This window comes from Scyliorhinus torazame, chromosome 9 (assembly GCF_047496885.1).
Source record: "Scyliorhinus torazame isolate Kashiwa2021f chromosome 9, sScyTor2.1, whole genome shotgun sequence".
NCBI classification, from domain to species: domain Eukaryota; kingdom Metazoa; phylum Chordata; class Chondrichthyes; order Carcharhiniformes; family Scyliorhinidae; genus Scyliorhinus; species Scyliorhinus torazame.
The window spans coordinates 23,650,989-23,666,239 of NC_092715.1; the positions used below are offsets into that span (position 1 = coordinate 23,650,989).

The 15,251-nt window shown below is 45.5% G+C and overlaps 1 protein-coding gene across 4 annotated transcripts in view; it reads right to left on the bottom strand.

The window, feature by feature from the left end:
• The window catches only part of mfsd10 (major facilitator superfamily domain containing 10), a 124,390-nt gene that overhangs the window by 76,265 nt on the left and 32,874 nt on the right, over positions 1 to 15,251 (bottom strand). For all 4 annotated transcript variants that reach the window (XM_072515698.1, XM_072515697.1, XM_072515695.1 and 1 more), the window contains exons 4-6: positions 14,289 to 14,392; positions 11,533 to 11,691; positions 4,462 to 4,650 (exon numbers count right to left, since the gene is read on the bottom strand). In XM_072515698.1, coding sequence (XP_072371799.1) covers positions 4,462 to 4,650; positions 11,533 to 11,691; positions 14,289 to 14,392 — 452 coding nt within the window. The remainder of the gene's footprint in view (positions 1 to 4,461; positions 4,651 to 11,532; positions 11,692 to 14,288; positions 14,393 to 15,251) is intronic.

The following is a 15,251-nucleotide window of genomic DNA, read 5'->3' on the forward strand; positions in this document are numbered from 1 at the left end:
TCTGCACCGGCTCTTGGAAAGAGTACCCTACCCAAGGTCAACACCTCCACCCTATCCCCATAACCCAGTAACCCCACCCAACACTAAGGGCAATTTTGGACACTAAGGACAATTTAGCATGGCCAATCCACCTAACCTGCACATCTTTGGACTGTGGGAGGAAACCGGAGCACCCGGAGGAAACCCACACACACACGGGGAGGACATGCAGACTCCGCACAGACAGTGACCCAAGCCGGGATCAAACCTGGGACCCTGGAGCTGTGAAGCAATTGTGCTATCCACAATGCTGCCGTGCTGCCCTGGGCATCACGGATGTGGGCAGCACGGTCGCATTGTGGTTAGCACAATTGCTTCACAGCTCCAGGGTCCCAGGTTCGATTCCCGGCTTGGGTCACTGTCTGTGTGGAGTCTGCACGTTCTCCCTGTGTCTGCGTGGGTTTCCTCCGGGTGCTCCGGTTTCCTCACACAAGTCCCAAAAGACGTGCTGTTCGGTAATTTGGACATTCTGAATTCTCCCTCTGTGTACCTGAACAGTCGCCGGAATGTGGCGACTAGGGGCTTTTCACAGTAACTTCATTGCAGTGTTAATGTCAGCCTACTTGTGACAATAAAGATTGTTATTATTAAGCCTGAATATTGTCCTGGTCGTGCTGCAAACTGGAAGGTACTGCTTCTGTATCGGAGGAGTTGGGAATGGTACTGGACACTGTGATCATCTTCAGGAAACATCTCTATTTCTGACCTTATGATGGAGGAAGATCATTGATGAAGTGACGGAAGATGGTCCGGCCTCAGTCTCTACCCTGAGGAACACCTGCAGTGATATCTTGGGGCTGGGTGACTGACCTCCTACAACTACAACCCATTGCAGTGTTAATGTAAGCCTACTTGTGACAATAAAGATTATTATTATCTTGTTTTGTGTTAGTAATGACTGCAATCAGTGCAGTTGCCCGGAGAAGTCCAACAGTCAATTAGACATTGAGCTTAACAATTAGTTAAAAATAGCACAGACAGCCAGGCTTAGCCTGATTCAATTTAAGGTGCTACATAGAGCACACATAACGGGAGCAAGATTGAGCAGGTTCTTTGGAGTGGAGGACAAATGTGGGAGGTGTGGCGGGAGCCCGGCAAACCACGCACATATGTTTTGGGCGTGCCCGGCACTGGAAGGGTATTGGAAGGGAGTGACGGGAGTGATTTCACAGGTGGTGAAGGCCCGGGTCAAACCAGGCTGGGGGTTAGCTCTATTTGGAGTTGCAGAAGAGCCGGGAGTGCAGGAGGCGAAAGAGGCCGGCGTTGTGGCCTTTGCGTCCCTAGTAGCCCGGCGCAGGATCCTACTCATGTGGAAGGAGGCGAAACCCCCCGGACTGGAGGCCTGGGTAAACGATATGGCGGGGTTCATTAAACTGGAGCAGATAAAGTTTGCCCTGAGAGGATCGGCTCAAGGGTTCACCAGGCGGTGGCAGCCATTTCTCGACTACCTAGGGGAACGTTAGAGGGAAGACAGATGACCAGCAGCAGCAACCCAGGGGGAAGGGGGGGGAGGGGGGGGGGGGGGTTAGTTTAGTTTAGGTCAAAGATAAAGGGGTTTTGTTACTTGTGTATTGTTAAAAATTTCTGTATTGTTATTGTTGCGTTTGCTTTGTAAGAGGGGAAAAATTATTGTTTGGGAAAAAAATTTCAATAAAACATATTTAAAAAAAAAAAAAGCACAGGCAGGAATGTAACCAAGGAGTACCCAAACTACAACCCTCAGGAAGCAGCCATTCCTCAAACTCTAGCAATTTGGCTGTTAGGATCCCGGCAATTTGTAAAACTGAGGAAATGTTACTGCACCACAGGACAGGTCACACTGACCATAGGTATATTTTATGTTTAAAAAAAACTTTAATTTAAAAAAAAATTAACCACATTAGCAACAAAGAATTTGTTTTCCAGTTAACAGTTACAGCAGTTCTTAAGTAAAAGAGAAAACCTTAACTTACTTCCTAAACCTGCCACTATATTCCAATTAAGCAACCTATATATTTCAAATACCACTCATGAACAAAGTTAACAGTGAAGTTTCTACTTGCTTTTCACTGTACAGAAACTTTGGAGAGAGAACCTTTCAGGAGCAAACTGAATCACCTTTGTTCAAATCAGAGCTTTAGGACCAACTAACTTTTCAGACAAACCCAGCTCCTCCCACTAACTACTTCATCTGTACCCAAAGCATAAAGCATTCTTTTGTTTCTTCTTACAAGATTTCTCTCTATTTGTTTAGCCAGGACCAAACAATACCTCTCATAAATTATCTGCACCCCAGGGATCCTTCAAACCAAAACAATATTCCATTAACTAGCTATCTGTAAACAAGTAAATGGTTCTCAAAATATATTAGCAGAACATTTCACCTGTAAATCAATGATTACCTCACTGTTACAACAGCTTAATCACAGCTCTAGCAGGCAGTCATACTGTCTGAATGCATCTTAACCCAGGTTTTAATAACATTACTGCAAAAAATATAAAATATGACAATTTCTTACATTCATCACACTGGGCCATGGGGCCAAGATATCAAAGTCCAATTGATTCTTAGACTTCCTATTGTCCTGTGGGAACTTTGTACGGAAAAGGGGTGTGTAAAAAAAAAAAACATCTGTTCATGGGACCTGGGGATTGCTGACAAGGCTTGTGTTCATCACAGTCCCTAAAGGCCCAGAGAAAGGGATCTACTGCCTTCAGCTGCTGCTCCTTATCCTAAAGGCACTCTCACATTATTGTTACGCAGGGAGGTTTCATCATAGAATTTACAGTGCAGAAGGAGGCCATTCGGCCCATCGAGTCTGCACCGGCTCTTGGAAAGAGCACCCTACCCAAGGTCAACACCTCCACCCTATCCCCATAACCCAGTAACCTCACCCAACACTAAGGGCAATTTTGGACACTAAGGGCAATTTATCATGGCCAATCCACCTAACCTGCACATCTTTGGACTGTGGGAGGAAACCGGAGCACCCGGAGGAAACCCACGCACACACGGGGAGGATGTGCAGACTCAGCACAGACAGTGACCCAAGCCGGAATCGAACCTGGGACCCTGGAGCTGTGAAGCAATTGTGCTATCCACAATGCTACCGTGCTGCCAGGATGTTCATCCAGCAACAATGAAGAGACAGCTGATTATATCTCCAGGTTGGGATGTTGTTGGGAAATTGTGCCTTATGGGGAGGTTGAGTCCTGAATGAGAACATTTAGATCTTTCAGTATCGAGGGGAGGTGGAGGTAATGTGGAGGTGGAGATAATAATCCAGAGGTGCAGGCCCTGGATACGTGGGTTCAAATCCCACCACGGCAGCTGGTGGAATTTGAAGTCAGTTAATAAACGTGGAATATAAAGTTAGTCGTCACGGTAATGGTGACCATAAAACCATCATTGATTGTTGCAAAATAAAATCACTAATCTGCCATCCGGCCTAGATGTGATGCTAGGCCCACAGCAATGTGGTTGGCCGTCAAGTACCCTCTGAAATGGACAAGCGACAGCTTGCCCTCACAAGCTTGGTCCTCACAAGATTCCCAGCTTGGCAAATCTTTTAATGTTTGGTGATTCACGTTGCTGTGGGTCACTGTGACACAGTTGAAACCATGGTTCAGTGTAAGGGGTACAATATGTAACCACAACACATCTGATGGAGGATGTAATATGTATCTGTTTGCATTGCACAGGAATGTTTGACAGGCAGCTGAGAGATTACAACCAGCTCTTGGTATTTTCTGAAGCTGGACATTTTCTTGCTGTTTTCTCTGTACTGCAATCAGAAGAATGAGCTTGCAATTATTTAGTGCTTTTCATGACCTCTGGGTACTCCAAAGAAATCCGCAGCCAATGAAGTTCCTTTGAAATGTGGTTGCTGTTGTAATGTAGGAAACACACGTGCCATTTGCGCCCAACAAGCTTCCACAAACTGCGATAGTTTTGTCCTTTGTCATATTGGTTGAGGAATGAATATTGGCCAAGCTACCAGGGGGAGCTCTCCTGCTCTTCTTCAAAGTAGTGCCATGAGATCTTGGGGAGGGATGTCAGGTCCTCACTTAAACAATACCTCGGTCAGTGTAACACTCCTTTCGTACTGCACTGGTGTATCAACCTGGATTCTGTGCTCGTCTTTATGGGGGGATTGGAACTCTCAACATCAGAGCTAAGAATGCCACTCGCTGAGAAACATCTGGCAGCATGAAAAAGCCTCAGAAGCACACAACAGGACCCAGTGAGGTGCCTGACTTTCCGCAAACTTCACATTTTCTTCCTGAGCCTCAGTTCAAACACCCCCTCCCCCACATTCAAGCCCGCATGCCCGAATTACTTTTCATCCTCACCTGATGCCATGATGCAGACCCCCCCTCCCACCACACATCCTCCCCATGCCAGTAAAGTCCCTGCAGACAAAACATTTGCTCAAATCTTACCCGTTTCTCTTTGGGGAGGGTTTCCGGGAGGAATAAGAAGATGAAGAGAAGGTCTGACACGGCAAACACCATTGCCAGTTGTGCTGTCTGCAGGAAGAATGTTCCATCTTTGCCGGCATTCGATGCAAAGTAGGCTCCGATCATAGGCCCGACCGTGAAACCAAGGGAAAAAGCAATGCCAATCATCGCCTGCAGAAAGGGGGAGAAGAGTATAAATGATGACAACTATTAGGGTAGATGATCTGGTGTGGAGCCGATGTTGCAGCTCATTGATAGCACTCTCATCTCTAAATCAGGATATTATTGGTTCAAGTTCCACTCTGGAGAACTGAGTACAGAATCTATTCTGACACTGCAGTACAGAGGGATTGCTATCCTGTTGGAGGTGCCGTCACTCAGATGGGACAATGGCCCCGGTTATACTCTCAAATGAACACAAAGGATCCCTTGGCCACTATTTTGATGGCGAGCAAGGGAGTTATTCCCAATGTTCTGGCAAATATTTATTCATCAATGAACATCACGAAAACAAATGATCTTGTCGCTGGTCCTCCTGATCCTCACTCACTCTCTCCCCCCCCCTCCCAAAGAGCACTGTGGGTGCGCCTCTACCATACGGAATGCAATGACTCAAAGTGGCGGTCAATTGTCCAATTGGGGGGCAATTTAGCGTGGCCAATCCACCTACCCTGCACATCTTTTTGGGTTGTGGGGGTGAGACACACGCAAACACGGAGGGAATGTGCAAGCTCCACACGGACAGTGACCCGGGACCGGGATCGAACCCGGGTCCTCGGCGCCGCGAGGCAGCAGTGCTAACCACTGTGCCACCGTGTCGCCCCTGTTCAAGGGCAATTAAGGGATAGGCCTTGCCAGCAATGCTCACATCCCACAAATGGATGAAAGGATTGTGTTTCTGTTTGTGGGTTCTTGCTGTGTGCAAATGGATTGCTACATTTCCCATATTACAACAGTGGCAGTACTTTAAAAGATACCTAATTTGTTGTAAATAGCTATGGGATGCCCAGAGGTCATAGAAGACACCACAGAAAGATAAGTTCATTCCATTATGAATAAATATTTTAAAAAGAGACAGACAAGCTGACTCCACATCTTACAGGCATGGTCACACATTTAGAGAGAAAACTGCACGGCAGCACAGTGGTTAGCCCTGTTGCTTCACAGCTCCAGGGTCCCGGGTTCGATTCCCGGCTTGGGTCACTGTCTGTGTGGAGTCTGCACGTTCTCCCCGTGTCTGCGTGGGTTTCCTCCGGGTGCTCCGGTTTCCTCCCACAAGTCCCGAAAGACATGCTTGTTAGGTGAATTGGACATTCTGAATTCTCCCTCAGAGTACCCGAACAGGCGTCGGATTGTGGCAACTAGGGGAATTTCACAGTAACTTCATTGCAGTGGTAATGTAAGCCTACTTGTGACAATAATAAAGATTATTGGATTGGATTGGATTTGTTTATTGTCACGTGTCCCGAGGTACAGTGAAAAGTATTTTTCTGCGAGCAGCTCAACAGATCATTAAGTACATGGAAAGAAAAGGGAATAAAAGTAAATACATAATAGGGCAACACAAGGTACACAATAACCTTTTTGCCACAAGTAGGCTTACATTAACACTCAAATGAGGGCAGCATGGTGGCGCAGTGGGTTAGCCCTGCTGCCTCATGGCGCCGAGGTCTCAGGTTCGATCCCGGCTCTGGGTCACTGTCCGTGTGGAGTTTGCACATTCTCCCCGTGTTTGCGTGGGTTTTGCCCCCACAACCCAAAGATGTGCAGGTAGGTGGATTGGCCACACTAAATTGCCCCTTAATTGGAAAAAATGAATTGGGTACTCTAAATTTTAATTTTTTTTTTTTTAAAACACTGCAATGAAGTTACTGTGAAAAGCCCCTAGTCGCCATATTCGGGCGCATATTCAGGTACACAGAGGGAGAATTAAGAAATCTCAGCCGGTACGGGAATTGAACCCGCGCTGCTGGCCTTGTTCTGCATCACAGACCAGCTGTATAGCCCACTGAGCTAAACCAGCCCTGTAACTACATAACACCGGCATTGGGTGAAGCATACAGGGTGTAATGTTAATGAGGTCAGTCCATAAGAGGGTCGTTTAGGAGTCTGGTGACAGTGGGGAAGAAGCTGTTTTTGAGTCTGTTCGTGCGTGTTCTCAGACTTCTGTATCTCCTGCCCGATGGAAGAAGTTGGAAGAGTGAGTAAGCCGGGTGGGAGGAGTCTTTGATTATATTATATGTTATTATTATAGAATAGTAATGTTATGATGTTATTATTATAGAATAGTAATATGTAATATAATAGTAAGACATACACACACTTGGGGACAGGAAGCAATGATTTACATTTAGTAGTGACAATATGAGGGTGATTTTGTGATGCACTGGGTAGCCAAAAGCACCAGGTTGAAGTCCCAACCCAGGACTTGATATCCAAGGAAAGTGCATGTGACCAAACAAGTTGATTTATAAGCTTGTAAATCCTTCCAAATGCCTGATGACAGGTAGTTTCCTGATCAGCCTGATTATGAGAGTAAGCTTGCTCAGAATATAAAAACAGACAGTAAACGTTTCTACAAATATATAAAACAAAAAAGAGTGGCTCTGGTAAATATTGGTCCTTTAGAGGATGAGAAGGGAGATTTAATAATGGGAGATGAGGAAGTGGCTGAGGAACTGAACAGGTTTTTTGGGTCGGTCTTCACAGTGGAAGACACAAATAACATGCCAGTGACTGATGGAAATGATGGAAAACAGGTGAGGACCTTGAGATGATTGCTATCACTAAGGAGGTAGTAATGGGCAAGCTAATGGGGCTAAAGGTATACAAGTCTCCTGGCCCTGATGGAATGCATTCCAGAGTACTAAGAGAGATGGCTAGGGAAATTGCAAATGCACCAGTGATAATTTACCAAAATTCACTAGATTCTGGGGTGGTCCCGGCGGATTGGATATTAGCAAACGTGACACCACTATTTTAAAAAAGGAGATAGGCAGAAAGCGGGTAATTATAGGCCAGTTAGCTTAACTTCAGTAGTAGGGAAGATTCTGGAATCTATCATCAAGGAAGAAATAGCGAGGCATCTGGATGGAAATTGTCTCATTGGGCAGGCGCAGCATGGGTTCATAAAGGGCAGGTCGTGCCTAACTAATTTAGTGGAAATATTTGAGGACATTACCAGGGCGGTAGATAACGGGGAGCCAATGGATGTGGTATATCTGGATTTCCAGAAAGCTTTTGACAAGCTGCCACACAAAAGATTGCTGCATAAGATAAAGATACATGGCATTAAGGGTAAAGTAGTAGCATAGATAGAGGATTGGTTAATTAATAGAAAGCAAAGAGTGAGGATTAATGGGTGTTTCTCTGGTTGGCAATCAGTAGCGAGTGGTGTCCCTCAGGGATCAGTGTTGGGCCCACAATTGTTCACAATTTACATAGATGATTTGGAGTTGGGGACCAAGTGCAATGTATCCAAGTTTGCAAACGACACTAAGATGAGTGGTAAAGCAAAAAGTGCAGAGGATACTGGAAGTCTGTTGAAGGATTTGGATAGTTTAAGTGAATGGGCTAGGGTATGGCAGATGGAATACAATATTGACAAATGTGAGGTTATCCATTTTGGTAGGAATAACAGCAAAAGGGATTATTAGTTAAATAATAAAATATTAAAACATGCTGCTGTGCAGAGGGACCTGGATGTCCTCGTGCATGAGTCGCACAAAGTTGGTTTACAGGTGCAACAGGTGATTAAGAAGGCGAATGGAGTTTTGTCCTTCATTGCTAGGGGGATGGAATTTAAGACTAGGGAGGTTATGCTGCAACTGTATACGGTGTTCGTGAGTCCACACCTGGAATATTGTGTTCAGTTTTGGTCTCCTTACTTGAGAAAGGACGTACTGGCACTGGAGGGTGTGCAGAGGAGATTCACTAGGTTAATCCCAGAGCTGAAGGGGTTGGATTACGAGGAGAGTTTGAGTAGACTGGGACTGTACTCGTTGGAATTTAGAAGGATGCGGGGGGACCTTATAGAAACATATAAAATTATGAAGGGAATAGATAGGATAGATGCGGGCAGGTTGTTTCCACTGGCAGGTGAAAGCAGAACTAGGGGGCATATCCTCAAAATAAGGGGAAGTAGATTTAGGACTGAGCTTAGGAGGAACTTCTTCACTCAAAGGGTTGTGAATCTATGGAATTCCTTGCCCAGTGAAGCAGTTGAGGCTCCTTCATTAAATGTTTTCAAGATAAAGATAGATAGTTTTTTGAAGAATAAAGGGATTAAGGGTTATGGTGTTCGGGAGGGAAAGTGGAGCTGAGTCAACAAAAGATCAGCCATGATCTCATTGAATGGCGGAGCAGGCTTGAAGGGCCAGATGGCCTACTCCTGCTCCTAGTTCTTATGTTACGTTCTTATACTGTTTTGTTCCCGAACACATTTTCTTTGTTGGCAGTTCACCAGAGGCCCTAGAACTCTGTACAGAGCTAACACTGCTTTGTCCTGCCATGGACTCTCCTGATCAGCTCTCTCCAGCAGATTCAGTTGTGAGATCTTAGCCAGGAAGTACACAGCCTGTTTGGGTCTCTGGTCCTCTCTTCCCTATAATAAAACAAGCCATCTTATCAGTCCTGTTACCTTGCTTGCTCGCAAGCAAATGGAGGAAGCTCTTCTCCATGATTTTGCACCAAAAGCACGTAAGTGCATGGTGTATGATGTCACTTTATGTGCCAGGCGCGTAAACAGCTCTCTGCTTGCTTCTGGCCGGAAGACTGCATTGTTCCATTTAAAAATCCGTCACAGCCACCATTCTCAATTAAAAAGCTCTACACACACAGACAAACAACACAGAGGGGAAAAGGGTGGTGGAAAGGAAAAGAAAATATAAATAAAAATAAAACAACGCACTGGTGTGACTTCCAGTCAATGTCTTTCCAAAGTTCAGGCTCAAATTGGATACTTCTTCCTGCTCGGCTTGAGATGGTTTTCTGTGGCAAGGTTATCTACCTTCTCTGCAGACTCAGCATCATTTCATTCACAGTAAAGGGTGTGCCAGGCACTCACTGCTATATAACTCCCACGAGACCCACAGGGACGACCCGAATGATCTCCACGTAGGGAGTACAATATCCCCCCCCCCCACCCCCGAGAGACAGAGACCCCACAGCGGGCTTGTTAATTCCCCGAAATAAATGCCGGCCCAGGAAGGGGTCGGCATCTTGGGATAGTCCCAGCTGGGATTTGGACCGTTGCTTAGTTGCTGTTTTTCTTAGCTGCGAGTAGGAAATAAACCACTTTTGTCTCACCTTTTCAGGGCTCCTCATTAACTACAATACAAAATGGAGCAGTTCTTTCACTTCAGCGATCAGGAGAGAGGTCTAAACACTTCTGCTGAGTTCTCTTCGAAAGCATCACACAGGAACCAATCACTGACCATTGCTAGGCAGAACACTATCCCTGGCCAACCCACCAGTTTCCAGTTGACCAATTGAACCAACTCCCTCTACAACCTGGTTCCTAAAGCCAGTGTCTGGCTTCTCCTTTCCAAAATCCAAAACCTGGGAATACAGTGTCCTGGTAAGCAGGCTTCTTCAACTTTGAATATTCTGCTTAAAGACACATCCCGATTATGGGTCCACGGGCCAAAATAATAAAATTAAATAAATGGGAACAAAGGAAATAAGCAGGAAGGACTCTTATCATTTTCTGAATTTGATAATATTGCAGGCTTGAACTCATCAGGACAAATGCAAGAATGCCAAATTTCAAATTATCACTACAATTTATACTACAGGAGAAAAGGGTGCTGATTGGTTGACAAGTTGACTCTGATTGGCAATGCCATTGCCATGGTGAAAGCAGCAGGGAACTAAAGGCTCCCCAAGCTCCAAAGTAATTCAACAAAAGTGCACGTCTTGGACATATTCCTTTTGTTTGCAGAGAACGTATATGAATGTACATCACTTCTAGCAAGTGTAAATGAGCCACGTTACAAGCTCAACTGATTACCGTACATTGGTTGTTAGTGTAGCTATTAGCACACCCAGCTTGTTCAACAAATGCTGCCCAATCACATCTGACAGTCGACATTTGTCTTGGGTTCTGCACCACGCTCCTTTGTTTGTTTGTTGAAGGTAGAGTACAGACCTTACTCAACCAACCTGCACTTACAAAAGCAGGTTCTTGGCCCACTGTCTACAGATGTTTCATTCTGAGCCATTTTCTCAGATGATGTAGCTCTTATTGTGGTCACTGTTGTTATATAGGAATTGTAGCAGCCAATTTTAACACAGCATCCTCCCATAAACAAAGAAATAACACCCCAGCACACTAATTCAGGAGAAACCTCTTTAACCAGAGCCTGGTGAGAATGTGAAACTTGCTACTACAGGGATTTGTTGAAGTGAATGGCATAGATGTATTTAAGGGGAAACCAGTTAAATATGTAAAAGAGAAAGTAAGAACAGGGTATGCTGATAGGTTTACTTAAGGTATGAAGGAAGGAGGCTGGTGATAAATATAAAAGTGCTGGCATGGAACAACTGGGCCAAATGGTCTTGTTTCTTGGGCAGCACAAGTGGCTAGCACTGTGGCTTCACAGCACCAGGATCTCGGGTTTGATTCCCGGCTTGGGTCACTGTCTGTGCGGAGTCTGCACGTTCTCCCCGTGTCTGCGTGGGTTTCCTCCGGGTGCTCCGGTTTCCTCCCACAGTCCAAAGACGTGCATGTTGGGTGGATTGGCCGTGCTAAATTGCCCTTAGTGTCCAAAAAGGTTAGGAGGGGTGATTGGGTTACGGGGAAAGGGTGGAAGTGAGGGCTTAAGTGGGTCGGTGCAGACTCGATGGGCCGAATGGCCTCCTACTGTATGTTCTATGTTTTGTTCTGTCCTGTAAAATTCTATGTTGTTAAACATATCTACACTAATTTTTGCATAATGTAATTTCAATACAGAATTTTCAGGCACTGCACAAGTACTGCATTCAGTGATGAACCGCAATGGGAACTCACAGCAGGTACGCAAATTGAAACTTGGCTTCCAAATCAGCGCTTACCATCCCTTTGCTGCGGGCTTGGGGAGATTTCAGGTCTGCAATGATGGCGGTCGAAAGGCTGACGTTTCCCTTGCTGATCCCACCAATAATTCTAGACAGGAGGAAAATCCCAAAGTTCCTGGAGAGGGCCCACAGTGCGTAAGAGACAATCAGCCCAGCCTGGGAAATGGAACATCCAAAAGGAAAAGCAGTGAGAGAAAGCCAAACTTTTAATTTCTCACGAGATTCCTTCTCCAGCCAGGAAAACTCATGGGAAAACCGTTAACTCCAGCCTCTGCTGCAGTTCACACACCCGTACGTCCTCCATTCTTTCATTGTCACTGGGTCAAGGCCAAGGGCTGGTTTAGCACAGTGGGCTAAATAGCTGGCTTGTAATGCAGAACAATGACAGCAGCGGGGGTTCAATTCCCGTACCGGCCTCCCCGAACAGGTGCCGGAATGTGGCGACTAGGGGCTTTTCACGGTAACTTCATTGAAGCCTACTTGTGACAATAAGCAATTATGATTATTATTATTAATATTTAGCACCTTGGGTGCTGGGCTAGATTGGACAGCTCTTTAAAAGAGACAAATGGGCTGAATGGCTTTCTGCGGTGCTGTAAAATCCAATGCTTCCAAGCTCCTGCAATTTGCTACTTGTACCAGTTTGTACCATTGTGCGAGCACTGTCAGTACAGGAACTGCAATGGTGCCAATGAGAGGCTCATCAGCATCTTCTCAAGGAAATGTCTTACTTGCATTGGAGGCAGCACAGTGAAGGTTCACTAAATTGGTCCCTGGGATGAGGAGGCTGCCCTATGACGAGAGACTGAGTAAATTGGAATTATGTTGTCTAGAGTTTAAGAATGATTCAGCTGAAATATGGGTTGCCACCTGGGAATGCATTTCGCTATATGCAAGTGAGGGCATTTGTGAGGCAACAGGTGAGGGGATTTCCGCAGCTCCCGGCGCAAGAGATCCAGGACAGAGTGATTTTGGGGGCATGGGTGGGTGATGGTAGGGTGTCAGATATATATAGGGAAATGAGAGACGAGGGGGAGACGATGGTAGAGGAGCTGAATGGAAAATGGGAGGAGGAGCTGGGGGAAGAGATTGAGGAGGGGCTGTGAGCAGATGCCCTAAGTAGGGTAAACTCTTCGTCCTCATGTGCCAGGCTCAGCCTGATACAATTCAAGGTTTTACACAGGGCGCATATGACTGGAGCAAGGCTGAGTAGATTTTTTGGAGTGGAGGATAGGTGCGGGAGATGCGCGGGAAGCCCGGCGAACCACACCCACATGTTTTGGTCATGTCCGGTATTGCATGGGTTCTGGGTGGGTGTGGCAAAAGTGATTTCAAAGGTGGTGGGGGTCCGGGTCGAACCAGGCTGGGGGTTGGCTATATTTGGGGTTGCAGATGAGCCGGGAGTGCAGGAGGCGAGAGAGGCCGATGTTTTGGCCTTTGCGTCCCTAGTAGCCCGGCGAAGGATTCTACTTATGTGGAAAGAAGCTAAGCCCCCGGGTGTGGAGGCCTGGATAAACGACATGGCAGGGTTTATAAAATTGGAGCGGATAAAGTACGCACTAAGAGGTTCGGCTCAGGGGTTCACCAGGCGGTGGCAACCGTTCCTCGACTATCTCGCAGAGCGATAAGGGAAAATAGGAAAGGCAGCAGCAGCAACCCAGGGGGGAGGGGGGGGGGGGGGAGGACTCATTTGGGTCCTCAGGGGTTTTGTGTGTGTGTTTATATATTAGTTATTTATATTAGATTTTACGAAGTTACTATTTTAGTTACTATTTCTGTTGTTTCTTATTTTGTTGTTGGCAGTTGCCGTTAGTTAGCATATTATTTATTTTTAAAACGATCAATGTATATATTATTACAAAGTTGTAAAATGGGAACATTTTGTTTTTGTTTGATCGAAAAACTTTAATAAAATATATTTTTTTTTAAAAAAAAAGAATGATTCAGCTGGGACTTAATAGGGTGGGCGCTGAGAGATTGATAAGGGGCCAATCATTTAGGACTGACATGAAGAGAATCTTTGGAATTTTCTACCCCAGAGAGTTGCGGATGATCCATTGTTGAATTCATTTAAGGCTGAGATAGGCAGATTTTTGATCTCTCAGAGAATTAAGGAATATGGGGAGCGGGTCAGTAAATGGAGATGAAGCCCAAGATCTTTTTTAAAAAGCTAGTGAAGTTTCACAGAAGAGTCAGATTGAATCCCCATTATCAAAATGGTTATCATAGTGGCTTATTAGAGGTTATTCACGAAGGCCTCGCCTTCTCAACCTTGCCCCTCGCCTGAGGTGTGGTGACCCTCAGGTTAAATCACCACCAGTCAGTTCTCTCCCTCAAAGGGGAAAGCAGCCTATGGTCATCTGGGCCTATGGCGACTTTATCTTACCGTACCTTAGCGGCTAACGCAACCTCAGGATGCTCAAAACATTTTGCAGCCAATGGAGTTAAATTAGAAGAAAGGTGACCTTGTCATGTTTGTTTACTGTCTCCGAGAATATGGCAATCCCACCGCTGAATTAGAAGGCTAAGGGCCCGTGCCCCATTCCAAACAGTCCCAAAGAAGGTAGGGGACAATTGCCTGCTCTGAACACCGAGTTGACATCCAGCAGGATGTTCTCATTCCAGGGGAGCACACTGCCCCAGCCTTCCATATTGTCACAACCCTGTTAAACAGGAGACCAGAGTTCTGGTCTCCAAGCGGAAAGTTAACCTTCAACAGGGTAGTAGTTTCTGATTGGACAGAGCATACCTACCGTGGTCAGCATCATCATCAGTCTCCGACCAAAGTAATCAGAGGCGGCGCCAGTCACTGGAGACACGAGGAACTGCAGCACTGAGAACATGGATCCAATGAGTCCTGGATTGGTGCAGATACAAGGAAAGGAATGGGCAGTCACTTCTGATGAATGTCAATTTAATAGATCACTCTCCATAAAACTGTAGTAATTGAGGAAACTTTATTCAGGTTGAATGCCTTTAAGGACACTGGGTCAAAAATAGGCTGTGTAGAGTAACTGCATTCATCCACTCAAGCCTATTCCACCATGCAATGACTGACACGTACCTCAATCCCATTTATCTCCTTGACTCTTTATGCTTGATATCCTCACCCAACAAAAATCTTCCCATCTAAATCTTGAAATCTCTAATTACCCCCAGCATCCACAACCTTTTTGGGAATGGGCAGGAGGAAAGACAGGTCCAGTTTTCCACTTCTCTTTCTGGGAAAAGCAAATTATTTTTGGTGATGACTTACAAAAACCAATTTGGGAAAGTATTCTTCAATCATTGACTCTGCTTCAACTGTAGCGCAGTAACTCACATTTCAACAACTCCCCATATGAATAAATTCTCCTAACCCAGTGATGGACAACCTAGGCTAGTGAGTGGGCCGCATGAGTGACCCTCCTTCATCTCAGTGGGCCGCAAGATTGAAATCAGGCTTGTTCACTAACCATGACCCCGTGAATAAGATTAAATCCATTTAATACACACTGAATATTTTATAACGAGTTGCTTAATCATTTATATATTAATAGAACTATCGTCAACTTCAAATGGTAAGAACAGCCTAAATATTTGGAATTTGGACACACACAGAGTGCACAGCCCATGTTGTGTACAACCAGAATGCACCTCACTTCACTTGCCCTTGCTTTACATGTGTATCATTTCAGTCATACCAGTAGAAAAAAAAAAAAATCACAGGTGGAAAT